This window comes from Equus quagga, chromosome 14, assembly GCF_021613505.1.
Source record: "Equus quagga isolate Etosha38 chromosome 14, UCLA_HA_Equagga_1.0, whole genome shotgun sequence".
Lineage (NCBI taxonomy): Eukaryota > Metazoa > Chordata > Mammalia > Perissodactyla > Equidae > Equus > Equus quagga.
In genome coordinates this window covers 93,119,417-93,145,810 of record NC_060280.1, presented here as the reverse complement: position 1 = coordinate 93,145,810, position 26,394 = coordinate 93,119,417, and the positions used below count along the sequence as shown (strand labels likewise).

At 49.4% G+C, this 26,394-nt stretch overlaps 1 protein-coding gene across 1 annotated transcript; it reads left to right on the top strand.

The window, feature by feature from the left end:
- On the top strand, positions 1 to 25,411 carry ACSBG2 (acyl-CoA synthetase bubblegum family member 2). The gene is made up of 13 exons (XM_046637999.1): positions 1 to 55; positions 3,466 to 3,695; positions 6,989 to 7,077; positions 8,021 to 8,141; positions 10,397 to 10,483; positions 13,644 to 13,793; positions 16,513 to 16,689; positions 18,925 to 19,106; positions 19,224 to 19,457; positions 22,106 to 22,323; positions 24,062 to 24,201; positions 24,329 to 24,575; positions 25,338 to 25,411. The coding sequence occupies exons 1-13, from the start codon at positions 40 to 42 to the stop codon at positions 25,409 to 25,411; spliced, it is 1,965 nt and encodes a 654-aa protein (XP_046493955.1). The 5' UTR covers positions 1 to 39.
- The last annotated feature ends 983 nt before the right edge of the window (positions 25,412 to 26,394 follow it).

The window sequence follows — 26,394 nt, the reverse complement described above, 5'->3', positions numbered from 1 at the left end:
ACGACTCAAGAAGAGGAGGCTGAGAACCTTGAAGCAGACATGAGTGACACAAAAGGTATCTTGTGGGAGAGAGAAAGGCAGGCTGACTCGGCCAAGGCTTTTCGTAAGGGAGCCTGGGCCCGGGGAGTCGGGCCTCAGCCATTCCCTGCTCCGGCCCCTGGCCTTGGCCGAGCTGCCTGAACCTGGGGGGCCTGTTCCTGCACCTGATGGGAGTGGAGGCGGCACAGGCAAGCGGTTGAATGCTGGGCCACTTAGATCAGAGCAGAGCTCTCCCAGTCCCATGACAGCGGGGGAGTCACTTGCTCTTTTGAAGCCTCATTTGTGTCATTTGCACCAGGGGGGCATTGATACTTGGCCACAGCACCTCTTTATTAGGATGATGAGCCCAGGGGGATGAAGCTCCCAGGGACCATATATGCATCGTGTACATGTAATTGTGTGCGTATATAGACACAATTTTATATATATTCATATATATACACATTGTGGTATGTAGACATGCAATTGTGTGTATATACATAGTGCAGATGTGATTGTGTATATATATACAATTGTGTGTGTATATACATTGTGTGTGTATATATACAATTGTGTGTATATACACATTATGTGAACATATACAATTGTGTGTATATTTACATTGTGTGTATATATACATTGTGTGTATATATATATTATGTGTATGTATACATTGTGTGTATACACACAATTGTGTGTATATATACAATTGTGTGTATGTATACATTGTGTGTATATATACAATTGTGTGTATGTATACATTGTGTGTATATATACAATTGTGTGTATGTATACATTGTGTGTATATATATATTGTGTGTATGTATACATTGTGTGTATATATACATTGTGTGTATATACATTGTGTGTATATATATTGTGTGTATATACAATTGTGTGTATGTGTACATTGTGTGTATATATACATTGTGTGGATATACATAGTGCAAGTGTAATTATATCCATATATAGTACAGATTTAATAACATATATAGTGCAGACGTAATTGTATACATATATGGTGCAGATGGAGTAATAATTCATTGTCGTTATTTTGTAAGCATTTTTCTGTTGTAACAAAACTCAAGGAGCATCATGTGATGGGAAATCACCTCCATTCTCTTTCACAGCTGCCCTTTTCCAAGCGGATAAATGTTGGCGAGAATGACAACTTTTACAGTCACTCTCAAAGAGCAGTAGTTTTCGAAATCTCCTTTTGGTCATCGTTAGGTTCCTGGGGCTGCTGGAAGAAAGTCCCCAGCCTGAGCAGCTGGAACCTCGGGAACTGACTGCTTCCCAGCGCTGGGGGTCCCAAGTCCGAGGTGGAGGTGGGGCAGGATTGGATCCTTCTGGAGGCTGTGGACGTCCCAGAATCTATTCCACATCCCTCTCCCCGCTGCTGGTGGCTGCTGGTGATCCTTGGCGTTCCTGGGGTTACAAAGTCCTCACTCCACTGTCATCACGTGGCCGTCGTCTTTCTGTGTGTTTCTATGTCCTTTTCTTGTAAGGACACCCGTCACTGGATTTAGGGCCCACCCTCCACCCAGGATGATTTCACCTTGAGACCTTCAGCTGATTCCACCGGCAAAGACCCTATTTCCAGATAAGGTCACATTCTGAGATTCTGGACAGGAATTTTGGGGGAACACCATTCAACCCAGTACAGTCATTACAATGTCCCCACCAGTATCCAGGTGACGCCCCTCCATTTTTGTCCAGTTTCAAGGTTCCCCCCTCCCCCACGCTTCAGGATGGACTGCTGGAGCCATAGGGCGGGGAAGCCACGATGGTTAATTCCCTCGATGACGTTCTCCTCATGTGGTCCCCATCCCCAGAGGGTGGTTTTGTCATAAGCTGGCATTCGCTCCACGGCGAATGCTCCTTGTTGGGGGGGGGTTAATGGGGGAACTTGATGAACCAGCTGCCCTTGAGGTGATTTGTTATGAGTTGAATTGTGTCCCCTGCTGTGGCCTGGACGTTTGTATTCCTCCCCAAATTTATATGTTGAAACTTAGCCCCCAGGTTGATGGTATCGGGGGTGGGGCCTTTAGGGCGTGACTAGGTCATGAGGGTGGAGCCCTCATGAATGGAGTTAGTGCCCTTATAACAGAGACCCCAGAGAGCTCCCGAAACCCCCAAATGCATATGTTGCAGTCCTAACACCCAGGACCTCAGGCCTGAAAAGTGTAAGTTTGGACACAGATGCCCACACAGCGAGAACGCTGCGTGTAGGTGGAGGCAGAGTTCAGGGTGATGCTTCTGCAAGCCGAGGACCGTCCACGATGGCCAGCAAACTGCCTGAAGCTGGAGGGGAGGCAAGGAACAGGCTCTCCCTCACAGCCTCAGGAGGAACCAACTTGGGTGACACCTCGACCTCAGACTTTTCCTCTCCAGAACTGCAAGGGAATAAATTTCTGTTGTTTCAGGCGCCCAGTCTGGGATGCTTTGTTACAGCAGCCCCAGCTGACTGATACATAGTTCATGGTTTTTTTGCCCAGTGTATATTGATGACTATCCTCAGCATCTGCCTTTGTGCATCCATCTCCAGGGTCTTTCTACTGGCTTCTAGCCAACATCCTTTTCTTTCTTTCATTTTTTTTTTTGTGGAAGATTAGCCCTGAGCTAACATCTGCTGCTAATCCTCCTCTTTTGGCTGAGGAAAACTGGCCCTGAGCTAACATCCGTGCCCATCCTCCTCTACTTTATATGTGGGATGCCTACCACAGCATGGCTTGCCAAGCGGTGCCATGTGCACACCCAGGATCCGAACCGGCGAACTCTGGGCTGCCGAAGCGGAACGTGCGCACTTAACCACTGCGCCACCGGGCCGGCCCCGCCAACAGCCCTTTCTTATGGCAGGAGAACGAGGCACAGCGAATCACACACTGGCTCTTAAATCTTCCACCTGAGAGTGACACACGTCAGTCATATTTCATGGCCAAAGCAGATGTAGTCCACTGCATATAAATTTTACCTTAAACAAAATAAAGCCTGTAAATTATATAGAACTCTAGTTAATGATTATATGCTAAAGGGTTTAAGGGTGAAATGGATGGATGGCCGCCACTTACTTTGAAATGCATCAAAAAATAAGATGTGGTGATGGGTGGACAAATAGAGGAATGGCCGCCTAGAGATTTGATAAAGCAAATACAGCAAAATGCTGGCAGGGGTGGGATCTCGGTGTGAGTTAGAGGGCATTCGCTACACAGTCCTTTCAACTTTCTGGGATGCTTGAAATTTTCCATAATAAACTGTTGAGAGGGGTAAGGAAAAAATAAATGGGAAAGAGAAAGCTTGAAAGGGCCAGTGTTGACCTTGTGACTTCGCCCGAGGAGTAAGATTAATTGTTGACCTTGGCATTTGAGGTCCAAAAAGACAGCCCCTCCCCCAAAGTTATTAAATGAATAAAAACCTTTGCCACCCGACCCTGGTGACTGTTTGCAGTTACTCCCAGGCTGTGGACCAGTCATCGAGATGGAGAGGTCCTTCTCCGGATCTCCAAACACGGGCCAGGCCACGAGACCCCGATGACCATCCCTGAACTTTTTCGGGAGTCAGTCAGTCGCTTTGGGGCTTATCCAGCCCTCGCCTCAAAGAACAGCGAAGAGTGGGAAGTTCTGAATTTCAACCAGTACTATGAGGCTTGTCGGAAGGCTGCGAGAGCCCTGATCAAGGTAAACGAGTCATTCATTCATCTCTTCATGTGTCGTTTATTCAATCATTCATTCAGAGTAGGTAATACCTATACACACATACGGTACAAAATGTACAAACCACCACAAAATACGAAGGTTAATTGGGGAAAATTTTCTCTCCCATCCTTGACTCCTCCCTTCCAGAAGCAGCCACCATTGCCAGTTTTTTGTATGTCCTTTGGGAAAACAGATGATGTATATATAATTTTATATTTGCAATTTTTTACACACATGGTAGCATACTATACCCACAGTTCTGCATCTTGCTTTTTCCCCCCTTGGCATCATCTCTCTATGTATTAGTTAGCTACTGCTGCATAACAAGTTACCCCCCCAAACTTAGTGACTCCGAATGACACACATTTATTATCTCACAGTTTCTGTGGGTCAGGAATCCAGGAACAGCGTCATTGGATGTTTCTGGTTCAGAATCTCTCAGGAGGTTGTGGTCAAGCTGTCAGCCCAGGCGGCATCATCTGAAGCTTGACAGGGGCTGGAGGGTCCGCTGCCAAGCTTACTACTTACACGGCTGGCTGTCAGTGGGCGCCCTCAGCTCCTTGCCCATTGGTCCTCTCCATAGGGTTGCTTGAGTGTCCTCGTAATATGGCCGCCAGCTTCTCCCAGAATGAGTGATCCCAAAGGGAGAGTGAACCTATTTTATTGGTTGAACAGACCGACCTTGATACAATGTGGGAGGCAACTATACAAGGACACAAATACCAGGAGAGGAGAGTCACTGGGGGCCATCTCGGCTGGGATCCTTCCATACCGATTCATTAAAAAAAAAAAATCCATATTTTTTTCAACAACTGCAAATATGTGTGCAACAGTTGACTTGACCAGCCCCCGTGGGTGGGCATTTCAGTCACTTCCAATCTTTTGCTACCATACGTGGTGTCACAGTGAACTTCCTTCATAGGATAATTTCTTGCAAAGATGGTGCCTTTATAGGCCCACTCACGATGTAAGAGAGAATCTGCTTACTTCTATTCTTGCCAACAATCTATTATCAAAAATGTTCATCTCGGCCAATTTGATAGGCATTTTAGGCAGAATTCTAAGATGACCCCCTGGATTTCCAACCCTTGGTATACTCATGCTGTATAATCTCCCTCCCTTGAGTATGGGCAGGACTTGTGTCTATGACGGGATTTCCCACCTGTGGGAGCAAAGGTGAAGACATTGTGAAGATGGAATTAAGGTCCCTAATGAGTTGACTTTGAGTTCATCCAAAGGGCCAATGCTCTGGGTGGGCCTCACCTAATCAGGCAAACCATTAAAAGCGAGATTCTCCTGCTGGCCTTGAGGAAGCCAGCTGCCATGTTGTGGAGAGGGCCATGTGGCAGGGGATGGCAGACAGCCTCTGGGAGTTGAGAGCCGTCCCAAGCTGACAGCAAGAAAACAGGATCTCAGTCATTGAACCACAAGGAAGTGAATTCCACAAACGACATGCAAGTGTGGGTGGGAGATGACCCCCAAGCTTCAGAGGAGACCACAGTCCCCACTGATACCATGATTGCAGCTTTGGGAGGTCCTAGGCCAGAAGACCCAGTTAAGCTGCCCCCAGACTCCTGGCCTATGGAAACTGGGGTCATAAATGTGTGTTGTTTTAATCTGCTAAATTGATGGTGATGTGTTATGCAGCAACAGATAATAAATATCGTAGGTCTCTCTTATTGTAAAAGGGTATCTCCTGGTGGTTTTTATTTATAGGAAATCCTGTCACTTATTGACCCAGACCTGAGTTCCTCTCTCCCTCTGATGCCCATGTGTCTTCATCAAGAGACTGTGAGGGGTGCCAATTAAGAACCATCTGCTTGGGCTGGGTTTCTTCTTGGCTGCCCCACCTCAATGCTGTGGTTAGTTCACCTCTCCTGAAAGATGATCCTCCTTAGCTATGCCCTAAGTTCTGGAGTCCAAGGACCCCTGTTCTCCTAAATCTAAGGGGTCCAATCATAAAGAAATCAGTTTATCTACACATTAACAGAGACACTGTGTCTACACTGAAGATAGTCTTTTTGTCACTAAGTAGAAACACTTGGCATCACATTCTGAAGCACTGGCAGGAAGATCCCTTCCAAATGCTTCCGCTTTCCCCAAGAACTGGGGGTCATCGCCAGCCTTGCCTCATACAACTAAAAGAGCCAGCAAAGATGGAGTTATCCAGAACCCCTCCAGGGATGGTCCCCTTCCTGTCCAGGTTTCCTGGGTCATCCTCAACCACGTTCAGATCAAGGCTTCCCCTTTAAAAATGCAATTTATCACCACTATGGAATATCACTCTGTGAGTACTTTTGTTATGAAGAATAAAAATAAATTAACACCCATTAGGATGGCTAGTATTTACCAAAAATATAACAATCCAGAAAATAGCAAGTGTTGGTGAGGATGTGGAGAAACTGAAAGCCTTGTGCACTCTTGGTGGGAATGTAGCTTGGTGCCGCCATTGTGGAAGACACTATGGCGGTTCTTCCAGAAATTAAACAGAGAATTCCCACAGGATCCAGCAGTCCCACTTCTGGGTACATAACCAAGAGAACTCAAAGCAAGGACCCAAACAGGTACTTCTACATGCACACTCATAGCAGCATCATTCACAACAGCCAAAAGGTGGGAGCAACCCGTGTGTCCATCGACAGATGATGGATAAACACAACGTGGTCCATCCATAAAATGGAGCATTATTCAGCCTTAAGACAGAATGAAATTTGGGTACATGCTACAACATGGATGAACCTGGGGGACCTTATAGTAAGTGAAAGAAGCCATACACAAAAGGACCGTAAGATCCCACTCATAGGAGGTCCCTGTAGGAGCCACATCCACAGAGACAGAAAGTGGATGGGGGGCCAGGGGCTGGGGGAGGGGTGGGAGTCAGTGTTTCATGGGGACAGAGCTTCAGTTTGGGGAGATGGAAAGTTCTGGAGACGGATGGAGGGGATGGCTGCACAACAATGTGAATGTCCTTAATGCCCCTGAGCTGTGCACTTAAAAATGGTTAAAATGGCACAGTCATGCTATATATAGTTGACCACATTAAAAAATAAGGACAAATAAGTGAGGCGTGATGCAGGGGGAGGCGAAGCAGGCTCTCGACGGTCACAAAAATATCACACCCCAGATTTTAGGCTCAATACTGGCTTTTTCCGATGCATGGAGAAAACAACTGTGGAATCTGCTTCCATGCATCCCGATGAGCAGATCTCACCCGGAAGCAAGACACCTCTGTGTTTCCATTTTCTGTCCGTCTGTCTCTGTTTCTGCCTTCCCAGCTCGGTTTGGAGCGCTTCCACGGAGTCGGCATCCTGGGGTTCAACTCCGTCGAGTGGTTCGTTTCTTCCCTTGGTGCCATCTTAGCAGGGTAAGACCACGGGCTTGGTTCACTGTGAGTGTCGGCAGACCGCTACTCAGTTCCCACTGAGATGTGAACGGGGGTTGCACATGCAGCCCCAGGAGAGCGGGCCAGACAGACACACAAGCCAGTCAACCTGCCAAAGTCAACCAGCATCTTGAAAATATAAGGTAGTTCTATAACTCAGTAAGAAAAAAAGATAAAAAGGTTGTCAATGGGCAAAAGACTTGAACAGAAATGTCACAAAGGACATAGCCAATAGGCACTTGAAAAGATACTCGACATCATTAGTCACAAGGGAAATGCAAATTAAAACCACAACAGAATGGGGGGCCGGCCCAGTGGCGCAGTGGTTAAGTGTGCACATTCTGCTTTCGTGGCCCAGGGTTCACCGGTTCAGATCCCAGGTGTGGACATGGCACCACTTGGCAAGCCATGCTGTGGCAGGCGTCCCGCATATAAAGTAGAGGAAGATGGGCACAGATGTGAGCTCAGGGCCAGTCTTCCTCAGCAAAAAGAGGAAGGATTGGTAGTAGTTAGCTCAGAGCTAATCTTCCTCAAAAAAAAAAAAGGAAAAAAAACCCCACAATAGAATGGTAAAACGCAAGAACAAAAGACTGTGAATGAAGACAACAGGTGGCCGAGTGCAGGGCGGGTGTGCAAATCCCACCCCTGGCATTGATTTGCCGTGCGATCCTGAAAAAGGGACTTCCCTGCCCTGAGCCTCAGTTTGCTCATCTGTAAAATGGGGTCCTGGGAGGGTTCCATGATCTGACATCATAGGAGTTGCTGCTCTCGACACTTATCATTTTTGTTGTTTTCGTCCAGTAAATTGTGGAAGGAAGTTGGTGCCAAGGCTCCCCCGCCCCCTGCTTTCCAGGTCATTCTTGCCTTAAGGGGTGTGTGTGTGTGTGTGTGTATGTGTGCACATGTGTGTGTTTTCTTTTCCCAGGGGCCTTTGTGTTGGTATTTATGCCACCAACTCCCCGGAGGCTTGTCAATACGTCATCACTCAGGCCAAAGTGAACATCCTGCTGGTTGAGAACGATGAGCAGCTACAGAAAATCCTTTCGGTAAACTCAGCGCTTCCTGCTAGTCACCCGGGGGGGACCTCAGGGCTCTGCCCCAGTGGCTTTTTGCTCCCAGGTAGATGCTAACGATCAGGTGGGGTGGTGGAGCTTGCCCCACACATGGGGTCAGTAAGTGGCCCCCAGGACCACCTTGGTCCAGCCAGCAAAGCTGCTTTTGGAGGGAGCCGGGTGGAATGGGGGAGACTCACTTCCAATTCATGGTAACTTCCCATCCAGCCTCCATTTAAAAAATGTGTTTGTGTATTATTTTACATAAACAGCCCACTGTTTGCTATTTTTCTTTTATGAGTGTCGATATTTCGAGCCTTGCGACCCTTGTAATTTTCATTTCTTATCATTGCCATCCTTTCGGAAATGCTTTCATTTTTCTCTTCTGTTTCCTAAATGCTACCATTTCCTTTTCACTTTTTTTCTGGGGACGGGCTCTCTCTTGCCCGAGTGATTGTTCCCTTTGCTTTGTTTCATTCTTCTTTTCCACCTGCTTTTACTTTGTTACGTTTTTAATTTTACTTGAGATGTTGGGTGGCAATTTTCCTTTGCTTTGTGTGCAGCGAAATTTGGTTCCTCTCTTACTCCTTATTAAAATTTCTTGTAGTATCTTTGTATGGATATTGTAGAAACGTTGTGTTTGAATGAACTGCAGTTTCCTGAATCAGCTTTTGGCAGGAAGAACCTAAGGGGAGGGGCAAGGCTAGTGACCAGATTCATTGCGGAGCCCAAGGGCCACATTTCATCACTTCTGAGTTACACATTTCTCCACTTTTTAACGACTCTGGAGTCAAGACATGTCTTGCCGTCAATGGCATCCTCTGATCACCATCGGCCATGTGTCCTCTCATATTTTAACGTTTCTGAAATTAGGGTACCTTTTCCAGACTCAGTGAAATTCTAGCTAGACTCAGTGAAATAGAGCAGTGGGCCACCAGGCAGACCTCCTTTGATGCCTAATTCCTGAGCCGGTTCAAGAAGGACCCGCTTTCGGACGTGATGCTGCTGGAGTGTCCAATATTCATGTTGTACCCTGTTTGTTCTAAGTTCCTAGCAGAACACACTGAGGGTGATGGGTGATGGGTGGGGTCCTTCTTCTTGCCTTCAACGCTGATTTATGATTTGGGTTTTTCCACCATTAGAAAATGCCACTTACCCCATCTTTCCATCCCACTCCCGCCTCGCTGCTATGGCTTTCTGACCAGATTCTGGTATATTTAGCCTCAGACGCATAAAGCAGTGTCTGAATTATTTCTGTCTTAATTTCACCGACTTGCTGCTTGTGGGGGATTTGTTGTTCCAGTTGTGTGTATGGAAGGTTCAAAGCCGGGCTCCTGACACGGTCCCCCCGACACTGGATGCTCAGCTCCATTTGGAAGTCTTTGGTTCTGGGTGATACTCATGGCTCAGAACCCTCCAACTCGCCAGTGCTTCCCTTCCTCCTTTAGAATAAACCCCGGACTCCTTGCCCTTGCTTCCAAGTTGTGCCGACCTGGCCCTCACATCCTTTCCTCCCTCCTCCCTCGTCCCTCTCCCCTCCATCCCCCTTTCCAGCCATCCCGGACTTTTTATATTCCTCAAACATCCCAAGATACTTCCTGCCCCAGGCTTTTTGGATGTCTGTTTCCTCTCTCTCTCTCTGGAAAACTCTCATCCTGCTGTTACAAGCACTTCTGTCATCTTTTCTCTCCAATCCGTGCCAGAGACTTGATTATAATGAGAATTCCCATACTCCATGTTGGAAGTGACCTTTTCATTGGATTGGCCAGAAATTTCAGAGAGGCGCACTCCTCCTTCTGCATGAACAGGGCACAAGCATCCTGCAGACCTGGCCACCCGAACCTTACACTTCTGGGTTTGGGTGGGGAGTTCTGAGCCTGTCCCGGTTCCAGCCCCCTTCACGGAGGATGTTTGTGGCCTGACTCCAACTAGAAGGTTAGCTGGATGCTGGCTGCACAACGCAAGGTGCTGGCTCAACAACTCTGTGTAGCAGAATCCCGCCTGGGACGTTGTCCCAGGGAGGCTGCCGTCTCCACCCACCTTCAGCTGTTGGAGGCTACTGGTACCGAGAACCCAGTAAACCTAAAACCAGCTTGTTTCCTGTCGGTCAAGACAAAGACCCCTTTTAAGGGGTGGGCAGGGGAAAGAAAAGGGGCTGAGGTCGCCATGGGAGAGCTCAGGACGCACGTGCAGCTTCAGTCTTTCCCACGGCTGGGTTGCCATGAGGACCATGCAGAACTTTCTTTCAGATTCCGCAGAGCAGCCTGGAGACCCTAAAAGCCATCATCCAGTACAAGCTGCCAATGAAGGAGAGCAGCGCTAACAACCTGTACTCTGTAAGTGGGGGGTTGACGGGGGGCGGGGCTCAAAGGGAAGTGGGCGGGGCCTCACGGGGGAGTGGGTGGGGCCTCACAAAGGAAGTGGGTGTGGGCTCACAAGGGAAGTGGGTGAGGCCTCACGGGGGAGTGGGCGGCGCCTCTCACGGGAAGTGGGCGGGGCCTCACAAAGGAAGTGGGAGCTGAGCAAAGAGGAGGCAAGGCCTCAAAAGAGAAGTGGGCAGGGTTCTAAAGGAAGTGAATGATGAGCAAGGAAGTGGGCATGGCCTTGTAAGGGACGTGGGCAGGGCCTTTAAGAGGCTTTTTTTTTTCTGGTATGGAGGGTCTAATTTTTGGGAAGGTGTCCAGTCTGGGTCTGATTTATGGGAAGGTGTCCATTCTGGTTATTTAGTGCTGTGTAATGAGCCACCTCAAAAATGGGTGGCATAAGACAACAACAATCATTTTATTGTAAATTTTTTCCAGAAAACTAGGGTAATAGAAAAAATACCGCATCATTGAAAATTAGGTGTGCTAAAACTCAAGACGTTGTTTTAAGTTTAAATATTACTATTTATATCCAACCCAGAATTTATTATAAATTTGCTTTCCTGGTTTTAATAAATGCAAAGTCATCAATATTTTTATTAAAGCCATTAACCATTATTTAATATATGCAAATATCTAAATAGGGGTGCACATTTCTGCTATGGCTTGGACCAGCAACCCTGTTGGAGCCTGAATTTATTTAAAATTTTGATACCTCATTCATCGTGGATTGGTTTTGCTTTGATAGTGACTTCAAAAATATTGCGTTAAAATATTATTTCTCTTGATTACAAAGAGGATTTTTTTTTGGCTGGAGGGAGCATCCCCTTAAACTTTGCACTTGAAGCAAAGTCCGTGGTCCTCACTCTGGTCCCGACCCTGCAGCTGGGGCTCCTCTGGGACCTTTCTCTGGTACTCTTATGGTTTCTCCATGTGACCGCTCCAGCATGGTGACTTCAGGACCTCTGGATTTATTTGGTGGCTCAGATCTCCATAGACAACGTCTTGAGAGACAGAAAGAGCCAAGTGGAAGCTGTCTTGCCTTGAATGGCCCACTCCTGGAAGTCACACAACACAAGCTGAGCCAGGAGCCTTGGAAGGGACCGGGACAATCTCCTGTTAATTTCCACGAGATTAGACCCTCAAACCCATTATTCGAATCAGAAGATCTAAAATGTCATCAAGATTGCCCTCTGTGCAAGTGGCAGAAAAGGGGCCAATGGTCCTTTCTGGCTGACCAAAACACTCGCGAGCCTTCACGCCTTTCAGCAAACATATAAAGATTAAGACCAGGATGACGACTAATTAAATAAGACAACTGATCAGAATTGCAGACTTTTTAGACATTTAAAGTGACCAGCACAGCAACAACATCTTAAGTCTGGATAACTTAAAAATCTCCTTCGTTAGAAATAGCACGTACAGCAGAGTTTCTCCACCCCGTTGCTATGGATGTTTGGTGTGGGTAATTCTCTGTCGTGGGGGCCGTCCTGTGCCCTGTAGGATGTTATGCATCACCCCTGGTCTCTATCCACTAGATGCCTCTAGCACCCTCCCTCATTTGAAACCCCAAAATGTCCTCAGATATTGCCTATTGTCCCCTGGCGGGCAAAATCACCCCCGGTCAAGGACGATGACTTATAGGGGGCAGTTTTGTGGCATGGAATAGTATCTACTTCTGTGCAAGGGGGAGCAGAACCTAGTTTTAGGATTCCGTTTCAGAATACACTTGTTAGAACTGAGAGAAAAAGAAAGCCTGAGAAAGGAAAATGTGAAGTTTTGGGTCTGGGGAGGCAGAAGACAGCCAGCTGGGCAGGTTTCCATGCCTGAGGTCGGACTCAAGACCAGCCCCAGATTTCCTGGAAAGGAGTGGATTGAACCAGGTTGGGTCTGGTGTCTACCCAAACCAATCATTGTGGCCGTGGGAGGATGGAGTCTTGTGCAAGCCGTGAGGGGGCAGCCTTCAGGAGAAGGGCTAAGGGTGTCTGTCAGAGAAAGGACAGAGACACCCCCCGCAAAGGGCTTGTGTCTTGCAGGCAACACTGGCCATTTGTGGACGACCTTGAGTTCCCTCCATCTTGAAAACAACCTCATCCAGAACCTTCTTGGGTACTTGGTGGTAGGATTTTTATGGGTCCCGTGTGATACTCAGTTTATACAACCCAACAGCTGCTTTTGAGTCAACAATTAAGGGCACAGGCCCTGGATTCAGATCATCTTGGGTTCCTCTGTTTAATTGCTGTGTGACCTTAGACAAGTAACTTACTGCCTCTGAGCCTCAGCTCCTTCATGTACTATGTATTGGTTGTCCGTAAGACTGCCTTTGGTTGCAAATGACCAAAGCTTGATCCCAAATGGCTTAAGCAAAAAAAGATAATTTGTTGGCACATGTAACTATAACCCAGGGCGTGGATTTCAGACATGGCTGGAACCAGGGGCTCAAATAATGTGACCCAGGCTCCGTTTTGTCCTTTTGGATTCTCGGCTCCACTCCAGCCTTGCTTCCGCTCACAGTCCTGAGATGGTCCAGCAGCTCCTGGAGCTACATCTTGACTCGTTCAGATCCAGACATGGCTTCCAGCAAAAGCCCTCACCTTCTTTGTGATTGGCCCACCTGAGGTCACGTGCCCGGCCCTGGTCCAAGCATCATGGCCCAGGCAGATGGCATCCTCTGCCTTAAACCAATCAGGGTTGACCTCTGGAGCTGGGGGTGGAGTCGGCCCCCATCAATCTGGTAACTGAGAAGCTTGGGGTGCAGAGTGGAATCCGAGAAGGCAGAGATCAAATAATATCGGACTCCACTCTTCTAAGCATCTTACGTGTAGCAACTCATTTACCACCTACGACAACCCAAGGAGTCAGGTCCTGGTACCATTCCCATTTCACAAATGGGGAAACTGAGGCTCCGGGAGCTTAAGCTCCAGGAAGTGGAGGCACAGAAGCGAACATCCTGGGGCTTTTTGTAAGAGGAGCCGGCGGGGCTTGGGGGCAGCCTGAGCCTTTCCTCTCGCTGGGAATCATGCCTTAGGAGAAGCTGATGCGACAAGACCTGAGCGGGGAGAGGGAGCTCCCGGCGTGGAGGTCACCCCCGCGCACCCTGAGTCCCCCGCTCTGCTCGTCTCTCTTCCCACAGTGGGATGACTTCATGGAGCTGGGCAGCAGCATCCCCGACTCCCAGCTGGACCGCATCATGGAGAGCCAGCGGGCCAATCAGTGCGCGGTGCTCATCTACACTTCTGGGACGGTGGGCCCTCCCAAGGGCGTCATGCTGAGCCACGACAACGTAAGCGCCGTCTCTGCCCGCGGCAGGAGCTATTTTTACAGATGAGCAAACTAAAGCCCAGAGAGGTTCAATTACTTGACCTAAGTCACACAGCCAACAGCATGGCGGAGCCAGGATTTGAAGCCAGGCAGGCCGGCTCCCCAGTCCCCATTTTTAACTACACTGTAGATCTATGTGGCTAACGTAAAGATGTCCAAAGATGCGACACAAACATTTTAAAGCCAGTTGCAGAACAGGACGCAGGGCACAATGTGATTTTTGCTAAAAATGGAAACATGGCAGCAAGCGATGGGCATGTGTGCAGGTTCTAAAAGCAGAGAAGTGTCTGGCAGCACACTCACCCAACTGGCAACAGTGGCTCCCCTCTGTAAGTCAGACAGATTGCTAGGTTTTTGTTTGTTTGTTTGTTTTTGGTGAGGAAGATTGGCCCTGAGCTAACATCTGTTGCCAATCTTCCTCTTTTCTTGTATGCGGGACACTGCCACAGCATGGCTTAATGAGCGGTGTGTAGGTCTGCACCCAGGATCTGAACCCGCAAACCCCAGGCTGCCAAAGTGCAGCATACGAACTTAACCACTATGCCACTGGGCCGGCCCCCAGAAAGATTGCTAGTTTTTAAATGAACCATTTCTACCTTATAAGAGCTTTTCCTTGCAGCCTAGCTATTAATAGTTACCAGCAAATCCTGGCCTTTGCACTGGCTGTTCCCTCTGCATGGAATTCTCTTTCCCAGAGAGCCACACGGCTTGCTCCTTCACCTCCTTGCTCAAATGTTACCTCCTCGGTGAAGCCCTCCCTGACTTACACATTTAAAATAGCAAACAATAAACCACCCCATCGCTCCCTATTCCCCTCCGGCTACTTTTCTCTTCCCTGGAATTACTTACACTGACATATTATATAGTCACTCATTTATCGTGAACATCAGCTCCTTGAGGAGAGGGCTGGTCTGTCTTGTCACTGCTGAGTCCAGTGTCTGGTGCGTGGGAGGACTCAGTCTACTTTTGTGGAATGAATGAATGACAGGAATCTGACTGACCCCACCCTGCCCTGGCCAGCGTTTACTGTCCAAGTGGCTTCCTGTCTGGTGACATAGTCTTCTAGCCTAGGGGCGACAAGCATAGAGTCTGGAGTGAGGCTGCCTACATCTGAATCCTGCCTCTCCCATTTGCTGGCTGTGTGACCTGTGACCAGTTCCCTAACTTCTCTGGGCCTCAGTTTCCCCTTCTGTAAAACGGAGACAAGAATGGTTTCTCCCTCTTAGAGTCACTACCAAGGTTGTATTATTTGATATACTGTGTCAGGTAGCCATTGCCGCGTAACAGAACATTCCAGAACTTAGCAACTTCAAACGCCGACAGTGTATTATTCTGGGTCTGGATTTGGGGGGGCTCAGGAGGGTGTTTCTTCTGCCCCCTGCAGCATCAGCAGGGGTCACTCTGCTGTGTTCCAGCAGAAGGTCCAAGTGGGGCTTCCCTCACATGTCCCGTGTGGCATGTAGTGAAACACATCCAACGTTAGTTATTATTGTTATCATCATCGTCGTCGTCATCATCTTTACTGCAAGAAGTCAAAGCCAGTGCAGTGTCCTCAACATACACCACTGGTCAGAGTTTCTCCCATTTATAGGGTCCTAACTCTGTGCCACGCTGAGATAAACACGTGGCAACTCCCCACTCATTAACCCCCTTCACAGATGGGGAAACTGAGGCTCAGAGAGGGGATGTGACTTGCTCAAGGTCACAGAGCAAAGAAAGGCCTGAGCTGGGAGCTGAACCCAGGAGCGTGTACACCACCAGGTTGTGGTGGAGTGGCACCTGGAGAATCAAGTGGATGAAGGAGTCTCCAGCTTGGGTGGTGTGAGACAGCCTCTCGGAGGTGGCGGCATTTAAGCAGAAACTTAACATTCAAGAAGGAGTCAGTCACGGGGAGTGCTGGAGGAACAGCATGCCAGGCAGGGGGAACAGCCAGTGCAAAGGCCCTGAGGCTGGACTGGGCCTGATGAGTTGGAATAACAGTGGGGAGGCCCGTGTGGCTGGGTTAAAGAGGTAACTGTTCACCAGGGGTTATGACACCAGTGAGAACTACGGGCTGCAAGATTATAGATACACGAAAACTTTACGTCAAGGCATGCATTGGAGAAGGAAAAACATTAATATGCTAATTGTTGGGGGGGTTTACGTGACGGGGTCATGGGTGGGCTTTCTGTTTGTTGGCCCATGTTGGTTGCATAGTTTTATACTGGATGTGAGATGCTTCTGCACCCCTTTTACAGGTGAGAAAATCGAGGCTTTGAGAGATTTTTAAGCCCAGGGCCACCCAGCTAGCAAGCAGTGAAGTCAGGGTTTGGTTGTGGGGCGCTTCCCGAGGCCTTCAGATTTCTGATTTTCTGGGTAGATGCTCTGACCCTATGGTCTGTTGTTGGACCCACGGGGGTCTGTTTAGCCCCCCAAAGCTGCCCACTGGATTTGCAGCTCCTCCTCGCCTCGGGCAAGTTAGTTAACCGCTCTGTGCTTCTGTTTCCCGTCTGTGAATGAGGGAGAATGGTGATTACCAACCCCAGCGTGTTATGACGATGACTAAGCGACCTAATGTGTGTAAAGCAGTGCCCAGCACGTAGTAGGTGGTTTCTGAGTGTTTTTTAAAGAATGGCGTTTACGTCGATGGCCCTCCGGCGAGGACGGGGAGCCCTGGATCGTCAGCCCGACTTGTGTTCTAGATCACGTGGACGGCCGGGGCGGCGGCGAGGGACAACCGCCTGTCTCACGCTGCAGAAAAGCAGGAGGTGGTGGTCAGCTACCTGCCCCTCAGCCACATTGCAGCTCAGATGATGGATATCTGGATTCCCATGAAGGTTGGGGCGGTCACGTACTTTGCTCAGCCGGACGCGCTCAAGGTGAGGCTGAGGGCAGAACCCTGGCTTCCTTCTCCATCCTTGTCTCGTGCTCTACCATTTAGCAGCTCTGGAGACCGTTGACCTCAGTCTTTTAGCTTTTATCTTTATCTGAGTCAGGGCCTCCATGTGCGGTTGTAGAGATTGTACACTGAACAACCCAAGACTAAGATGTGAATGGTATTGAAAGCAGGATGTGTGTGTGTGGGTGTTTGTTTAGTTTTAAAACCAAAAACCAAACCATCTCAAGATTCTTAAGTTAATCACATCTGCAAAGTCCCTTTGGCCGTGAAAGGTCACATATTCATGGGTTCCAGGGGGTTAGGAAGTGCACATCTTTGTGGGGCCATGATTCTGCCTTCCACACTCTCCGTCAAGCAGGCTACGTCTCGAGGTCCTTGTGATTCCTTCTAGAAGGTTCATTCTCCTGTCCTTTGCCTGGCTGACTCCTCCTTGTCCTTTAGTTCTTGCTTAAATATCTCCCTGACCCCTCTCAGTCCTCTCATATCCCCATGCTCAGTATCTTGAGATATAGTAGTCACTCAACAAATACTTTTTTTTTTTTGGTGAGGAAGATTGTTGCTGAGCTAACATCTGTGCCAGTCTTCCTCTATTTTGTATGTGGGATGCCGCCACACATGGCTTGATGAGCGGTGCCTAGGTCCGTGCCTGGGATCCGAACTTGCAAACCCGGGGCCGCCAAAGCGGAGCACACGAACTTAACCGCTACGCCACCAGGCTGGCCGCATGAAACTTTATTTTATGGTTGAATACCTAATGTAAACACACTCGTCTACGGGACCTGAGAAGTTTCAACCCTTCCACATCCTTATCAACCCCTAATAGGGTTAAAGTGTTTAAAATAATTAACCCGATGAGTGATAAAGCTGTCTTAACATTTTAAGAAACTGCCAGACTGTTTTCCAAAGGGGCTGCATCGTTTTGTATTCCCACCGGGAGTGTACGAGAGTTCCAGTTTCTCCTCTGCCTCAGTAATGTGTTATTACTGTTATGATTGTTATTGCCGTCCTAGTGAGTGTGAATTCTATCCCGCCATTTTAATTTGCATTTCCCTGAGGACTGAGGGTGTGAACAACTCTTAAATGTGCTTCTTGGCCGCTGCTGTATCTTCTTTGGAAAAATGTCTGTTCGACTCTTCGCCCATTTTAAAATTTGGTTGTCTGTCTTCTTCCTGCTGAGTTTTAAATGTTCTTTATACATTATGAATATGAATCCTTTCTCAAATATGTGATTGGCAAATAATATCTCCCGGTTCTGTGTCTTGTCTTTTCATTCTAACTCTGATGAAGTCCAATTTGTTTTTTTTTTTTTTCTTTCACGCTTTTGGTGTCACATATGAGAAATCTTTGCCTGCTCCAAGGTCACAGATGGCATCTTGTAGCAGGCTTTTAGTTTTAGCTTTATATTGAGGTCTGTGATTCCATTTTGAGTTTATTTTTGTGTTTGGTGATAAGTAAGGCTCTAAAAACTCTTATTTTTATTTTTAAATTTTTGGATATGGACATCCTTTCTTCCATCGGATTGCCTTGGGCTTTTATTGACCGTCAATTGATTGCAAATGTAAAGATTCATCTCTGGATTTTCTATTCCGTTCCATTGATCTATACATCCAAATTGCACTGACTTGATTTTCCTGGCTTTATGGTGGAATGACTATCTTGTCCCAGTTTGCCCAGGACTTTCCCAGTTTTATCACTGAAAATTCCACATTCCAGGAACTCCTCCAGTTCTGGGCAAACCAGGTCGGTTGATCGCCCTACTTAATAATGTTTCAAAATCAGTAAGTCCTCGGATTTTGTTCTTTTCCAAAATTGCTCTGGCTGTCCTAGCTCCTCTGCATTTCCATGTAAATTTTAAGATCCGTTTGTCGATATGTATGAGAAAGCCTGTCTGCCTTTTGATTCGGATTTCACTGATCCTGTAGATCAATTTGGGGGACAATCTTGCATCCTTTTTGACAGCTGCATAATATCCCATGGCACACTTGGGCTGCAGTTTTTTCCCAGTCTGTGCACTCCACCAAGTCCCCAGGGAGAGTGTGAAAATCTGATTGGCCGCCGGCCAGCCAATCGGTTGGCTCCCTTGGGTCGGGAGCTCGCTCTGGTCCAATCAGCCAAGAGAAGGTCCTCCTGGGCTGGGTTGGGTGGCTGGGTAGAGATGGACATCTGGGGTCCATAGCAGGTGCAGGTGTGGCTAACCCAGCCCTGTCCCCTGCAGGGCACCTTGGTCAGCACTCTGCAAGAGGTCAAGCCGACAACCTTCCTGGGGGTGCCCCGAGTTTGGGAGAAGATGCAGGACAAGATAAAGGAAAGTGGTGCTAAATCCTCCAGCTTGAGGAAGAAGGTGTTTTCGTGGGCAAGAGCGACTGGCTTAAAGGTCAACAAAAAAAGGATGCTTGGGTAGGTGTGGGGTCCAGCGGGGCCAGGCCAGGAGGGCGAGGGTGAGGGGCTCAGCCTTCTCTAGCTGGGTCCCGTCAGCCCCCTTTTGGCTCATGGCTGCTGCATTCTTGTTCACAGGCCATATGACATTCCCATGAGCTACCGCATGGCCAAGGCCCTCGTGTTCAGCAAAGTCCGGAGTGCTCTTGGCCTCGATCATTGCCACTCCTTTATCAGCGGGGCCGCGCCCCTCAGCCATGAGACCTCCGAGTTCTTTCTGAGCCTGGACATACCTATAGGCGAGATGTATGGTATGAGCGAGAGCTCAGGACCCCACACCACGTCCAACTATGATAACTACAGGGTTCTAAGGTACCGGCTTCCTGGGCAGACTGGGGTCCTCCAGCAACATGGGGTCGAGGGGATGAAGATGGGAGAGTGGGTGGGCCTCTGAGCTAATGAATCCTGACTTGGTGTCCCCAGAATGGCCCTGTTCTCCAGCCTCTGAGCCCCAAGTCTTTATGACCACAGGAAGCCCCAGTTGTCAGAGCACCCGCAGTCAAGGGGAAGGGCTCTCCGGACGGTCCAAGGTCTGCCCGTGGTGGTCACTTGTGAGTTCCGCCTCCAGACGGCCCACCCCAGGCTCGCCCACCCCAGGTTCACCTCCTGGGACCTTGGGACCCTTCTTCTCCACAATGCTCCATCTCAAAACACATCCACGGGCCCTTTCTGGCTTTCTCCCAAGCTCAGCTCAGCCCAGGCGGCAGGATTGAACCCAGTGATGCTCTAACAGTAAGAATATCGAAGGCAAGTTCCACTCCTAGTCTGAGAGCTGTGTCCTTCACAGAACCTTCTGGTGTGTCTCTCTCTGATGCCCTCCCTGCTGCGATATTGCAAGTTTGGCTTGAATTTAGCAAAAACAAAGTTCCATCTTCCTAATCTGGCAGAACCATCTCCTGCCTTTTTCTTTACCTACAGGGGGAGCGTCACACCTCAGTAGCCCCCTTTCTCTATTCCACAATCCCATCTGGGTCTGCTTTCTGCAGAACCAAATGCCCCCTGGAGTTTTTCGAAAACCAAAGAGTGGTCCTTCCCTAAAGAGAAGCAACACTGCCCCAACCCTGGAGGAAAAGTACAGATTCCCGCCTCTCTCTCTCTAATTATTTTCCTTCGAGGAGGAATACATGCACATGTCAAAAAAAAAATCAGAAGGTATAAAATGATCGGGGCTCCCTCCCTCCCACCCCAAACCTCCAGTTCGCTCCGGAAGACTTTGCCAGGCCTGCGCAACGGCGTTCCACGCACTCACACCACACACATCTATTTTCTCACGGTTCTGGAGACTTGAAGTCCCAGATCAAGGTGTCCGTGGGGCTGGTTCTTTCTGAAACCCGTGAGGGAGAATCGGTTCCTTGCTTCTCTCTCAGCTTCCAGTGGTCCTTGGCCATCTTTGGGGGTCCTCGGCTTGTAGAAACATCACCTGATCTCTGCCTTCATCTTCACCTGGCATTTCCCTGTGTGCACGTCTGTGGTTAAATTTCCCCTTTTCATAAGGACACAGGTCATGCTGGATTTGGGACCATCCTACTCCAGTATGACTTCATCTTAATTTAATTAATTACATCTGCAATGACCCTATTTCCAAATAAGGTCATATTCGGAGGTACTGGGCATTAGGACTCGAACATACAAATTTGTAGGGGACAGAGTTCAACCCATAACGCCTTCCCAGAGGCAAAATGACCACAGCATGCTCCTTCGAGTTGGCCTGTCATGGGCAGTGCATTGACATATATACTTTTATCCCCAACAGAAGCATTTTCCCTGTAAAAATGGATACTCAGAACTATTACTTGCTATCTGGAGCTTAGGAACCGAACAAGCTCAGATAACATGGCATCCCTCACTACCTGGATTCATAATACAAACTTCCACTCAGTCTTGACTCACACCGTTCAAGCTCAGGAATCAAGAGCATTTGGTTAGTGAGGGATTTCTACCTTGTAGAGAATGTTCCGTATCAGTGCAAATGGCTGCTTCATTTTTAACAGCTGTGTAGTATTCCACTGGGTGGATGTACCATCATTTATTTAATTGGCCCCTTATTGGTGAATGTTGAGGGCTTTTTTCTCCATCACTCGTCACCACATCAATGCTAAAGGGAATGCTTTGTACATACACCATATATTTTGCTAAACCAATTGGTGAAAAATGGTATCTCAACACAACTTTCATTCACATTCCTTTTATTATGAATGAAGTTGGAAAACAAATCCTTTCATATGTTTAAAAGCCATTTGCATTTTCCTTTTTCTGAACTATCGGTCCATATCATCTGCCCATTTTTAAAACTGGATTAGCGGTCCCTTTATTATTGGTTTGTTGGCACTCCTTACATATTAGGAAAATCAGCCTTTGTCTTTGGTAGGAGTTGCAAATATTTTACCCCTGGGTTTCTCATTAATATTTTGGTTTTAGTTTAAGTGTTTTGTTTTTTTTTGCTGTGCAGAATTTTTTTTATCTTTACATGGTCAAATTTATCAATCTTTTCTTGATGGCTTCTGGGATTTTCCACATTCCTAGAAAGGCCTTGAATGGGGGATGTCCCAAGGAGGCTCTCTGTAAATTTTGAGCTTGTGGGGCATGCCTTCTTTTTTTCTCTTGCTAACCAAGGGAATCCGTACACTTCAGCCTAAAACCATTGGCCCTTCTTACCACCAGTGAAAGAGATCTCAGCCAAGCAATAAGGAAATACTGTCCTAAAACCATGCTCCCAAAGCTTACCTCTAGGAAAAGGCGTCTGAATGAGAATCCAGATTCCAGAGAGTTCTAGTCTGTCTTGTGGAAGGAACTTTAACCTTGAAAGAGATTCCAGTTGGTTGTCTTCCTTGAAATTGGCTGTCCTGGTCACCCGGAGAGGGTGAAAGAACCAGATCCAGCTTGGGCTGTGGACCCAGGCTGACCAGGGTGGGTGACGTCAGCTCTCTGGGCCTCAGTTTCCCCCTCCCGTTCTCTGGCAGCTGCGGCAAGATCATGAGTGGGTGCAAGAACATGCTGTACCAGCAGAGCAAGGACAGCACAGGGGAGATCTGCATGTGGGGCCGGCACGTCTTCATGGGTTACCTCGAAAAGGAGGAGGCCACCCTGGAGGTGCTCGACGAGGAAGGTTGGCTGCACACCGGGGACCTCGGCCACATGGACAACGAGGGTTTCCTCTATATCACCGGTCGCATCAAAGGTACGGGGGCTGGGCTCTGCCTGCAGGGGCCTCCTGGACATTTAAGGGTCTGGCACGTCAGCACAAACGAAGACCACCCAGCCCCCTGCTTTCTGTGAGGGGCCTCACACGACGTATAGGGACACCCCAGTCCTCATAGTCCAGCTCTGCCTTGTGCCTGGCACTTGGCCCTCGGCAGGATGGACCTGGGAAAGCGCCCACACCAGGCTTGAAACCTGCTCCCTCCCTTGTCCTTTGGGAATGATAACCTACAGAGTTCTGACACTTAAATAAGGATTAAATGAAATGATGGAGAACAGGAATTGGCCGACTTTTCCTGTAAAGGGCCCGAGAGTAAATATTTTTGGATGTGTAGGATGTATGGTCCCTCTTGCAGCCGTGGTAATGCAAAAGCGGCCGCAGACAATACATGGATGAAAGGACGTGGCCACGTGCCATTGTGAATGTCATATCATTTTCAGGTGTCACAAATATTATTCTTCTTTGGATTTCCTTCCAACCATTTAAAAACATAAAAACCATTCTTTGGGCCATATAAAGACAGGTGGAAGAGATTGCCGACTCCGGATACATAGGGAGAGAGCATTTGGCACTGCGCCTGCCAGAAGTAGTAACTGTTCAATAAGTGGGCTATGTTAGCATTATCTTGATTATAAGCAACAGAAAGCCCTTCTTAAACAGGTTTGAGTGAAAAAGGGAGGCTGTTGTCTCAAAAACAGAGAAGTCCAAAAGGTCTCGCTTCAGGCATGGCTGGATCCAGGTGCCAAAATGATGTCACAAGGAGTCTCTTTATCCTTTTCTTGCTGAGCTCTCCTCTGTGTTGGGGCCATTCTTGAAGAGGCTTTTCCCATTTGCTGCCAACAGTCTAGGCTCACCCTAATGCCTGAGGGACAAGAGTATGTTATTCCCCATAGTTTCAGCAAAGTTTTAGTCCTGACTCTCACTGGGTCCCATCTCAGAACAAAGCAGCGTAAGAGGATGGAATATGCTGATTGGTCAGACCTGGTCACATGGGCTCCCCCCACAGTCCACCTCACCAACACCCCATGTTAAAGATGGAAGGCAGTTCCCTAAAGAAACGTCAGGTGTGGTGACTCCAAGGCAGAGACCCTGGGCAGACAACACCATGGGTGCCCGTTATAAGATGGGATTGGTTATCGCTATTGCCATCGAGACCGCAGATCACGGGATGGCATGCAGAGTTTGAATGGGTGCGACAGGAAGCCACAAGCATCCCAGGATGAAAGAGCCCTTGGGGAATTCGAGAGGCTGGGGGAGAGAATGACACAATTCTCCTAGAGATGCTGCACGCGCCCCTGGGGAAAGCTGGACTTAGTTTCTTTGCGAGTTGCCGAGTGATGGAAAAAGTAGCAGAGAGTGCGTGGCCAGACGCGTTCACTATCTTCCCAGCAAGACGGATCAGAGGGCCTGGAACAGGGTATGGGGGACCGAGAAGTGGGCGGTGAGCCATTGAGCCGCTGTCCAGGTGGAATGCACAGGACTTGGACCCCGGATGGGAGGCTGAAGAAGACGGGGGACGAGGGGCAGAGGGACTTTGGGTCTGTGGCTTGGAGAAGGGCCTGGTGAGTCCCAGCCCCGGGCAGGGGTGGTCTTCTGCTTCTGGGGTTTCTCTAGGTGGGGGGTCGTTGGTGCCATCATCTGTGTCTGCTGATCCCCGAGAGGGCAGGGGTTTCATATTGTCATGGTTGAACCCACACTGCGCCACGCTCTGTTCCAGAAATCCTCATCACGGCTGGCGGCGAGAACGTGGCCCCCATTCCCATCGAGAACCTGGTCAAGGAGAAGATCCCCATTGTCAGCCACGCCATGTTGGTGGGGGACAAGGCAAGGTTCTTGAGCATCCTGCTGACGCTGAAGGTAACGTGGGTTTGCGTCCCGCAGGGAGTGTCTGCCCAGGGGCTCCGAGCCCTGCGTCCCGGTCCGCAGGGCTGGCCAGGGCGTGTGTGTGGGTGTCGGGTGTGGTGACAGGGGTGTCCTGGGGCAGTGCGAGGTGGACGGGACGAGCGGAGAGCCGCTGGACAGACTGAGTGGGGAGGCGATCAAGTTCTGCCAGAACCTGGGCAGCCAGGCGTCCACCGTGACCGAGGTCCTGGAGCTGCGCGACCCGCTGGTCTACAAGGCCATCCAACAAGGGATCGATGCCGTGAACCAGGAGGCCGTCTCCAACGCACAGAAGATTCAGAAGTGGGTCATCCTGGCCAGGGACTTCTCCATCAGCGGCGGAGAGCTGGGTGAGTGGCCTGGAGAGCCGGTGGCCTTGGCACGGGGAGGCTGGTCCCTTGCTAGTGGGACCAGCCGGGAACTGGGAGAGGGACGCTGCCCCCTCCAGCTAACTGGTGCCCATACCCCCCGCCCCGGACCACACACACACACACAAACTCATCACACGTACAGTCCCTTCTCCCCAGGGCAACCACACCTCCCACCTCTGGGAAAAAAACTTAACTTCTGAGTATGGCTCTACATCCTCTCTCTCCTGCTGGACTCTCCTGCTCGCTTGCTGTGCACCAACTGCACGGGCCTCCCTGCTGTTCCCACAACTCTCCTGGCACAGTCCTGCCTCAGGGCCTTTGCACCTGCTGTTCAGGACACCTTGAGGGAAGCCCAAATCCTGGGTGACTCGGAGCCGATGGAGCATCCGGGGCCATGGATCAGACCATTCCCGAGCTCGAATCTTCACGCCGCCATGCACTCGCTGGGTGACCTCAGAGTGACTGGCCCTCTGTGTAAAAACACCTGTCTCCTCACCTGTAAGATTGGGGGGTGCAGTCCCTCTTTCATTGGAAGCACTGTCTATATGGGGCACAGAGCTCAGTGTGCTGTCCACCCACCAGCTCATGGGATCCCTGCCACAGCCCGAGGACAAGGTGGGGGCTCTGATGGCACGCCCAGCAAGTCAACGGCAGAGCCGGCCACCGGCCCAGCCTCTGCCACGGGATCCGGTTGCCCGGTCACACCCACGGCATGTGGACTGGTTTCTCCTTTCTCGATAGGTCCGACGACAAAGATTAGGCGACACTACATAAGTGAGAAATACAAAAGGCAAATCGACAACTTGTACCACTGACTTCTTTGGCGGAGCGGCTCTTGGCTGTCCCGACGGTGAGACCGGCTTTGCTGGGCTGTGCCTGGAACAGGTCCCGCAGGCGTGGTCTCCCCTGTGTGGGGGGCGGGCCCGTGAGCAGAACCGCAGGGGCCGTGCGCACGCACACACATGCATTCTGTGGCTGTGGATGCTGGTGGGTGGCCCGCCTCGGCTCACGCTCTGTCTCCGGGGTCAGGCAGGGCATGCAGACTCCTTCGCGGCTGGCCGCCAACGTTGCTGGCTGTTCTTCCTGCCTTTTCTTCTCGTCTCAGAGAGGGAGCAGAGCCGTGTTCCCATCCAGGACCAGGATTTGTCATTAAGCGCCCAAAGGCTGCATTGTGGCTTCTTTGGGCAAGGCCTTCTGTTGGAAACTGGTGGGGAAGTTCTGCCTGCCAGGAACCCAGGGAGAAATGCCTCCTACTCACCCCTTTTCCTCTCCTTTCCCCCAAGTCTTGTCCATAGGGAGCCCACATGACACCAGGAGTCACTGACAGGGTGTTGGGAACCCATCGAGATGCGTGGTGCAGGCAGAGTAGAACACATCTTCAGTTGTCCCAAGGGCCACCTGTAACCCTTTCAAGGTCAGATCCTTCTCTCCTGACGCCCCCAGCCATTCCACCGCATGCATTTACTAGGGCTCCTGGAACAAAGTACCACAGACTGAGGGGCTTAAACACCAGGGGGTAATTTTGTCCTGGTTCTGGAGGCTGCAAGTCTGAGATCAAGGTGTCGGCTAGGTAGGTTTGGTGGACGGGTATCTTCTCCGTGTGTCTCTGCGTCCGAATTTCCCCTTTTTATAAGGACACCAGTCATCCTGGAATAAAGCCCACTCTAACGACCTCATTTTAACTTAATCACCTCTGTAAAGACCCCATCTCCAAATAGAGTCACATTCTGAGGTCCTGGGGGCTACGACTTCAACATAGGAATTTTTTTGGGGGGGGAGGTGGACATAATTCAGCCCC

Excerpts from the sequence above, each read along its gene's own strand:
- ACSBG2 (XM_046637999.1), top strand. Across the intron at positions 8,142-10,396 it reads AGCTACAGAAAATCCTTTCG|ATTCCGCAGAGCAGCCTGGA; the intron begins GTAAACTCAGCG and ends ACTTTCTTTCAG. Across the intron at positions 13,794-16,512 it reads TCATGCTGAGCCACGACAAC|ATCACGTGGACGGCCGGGGC; the intron begins GTAAGCGCCGTC and ends CTTGTGTTCTAG.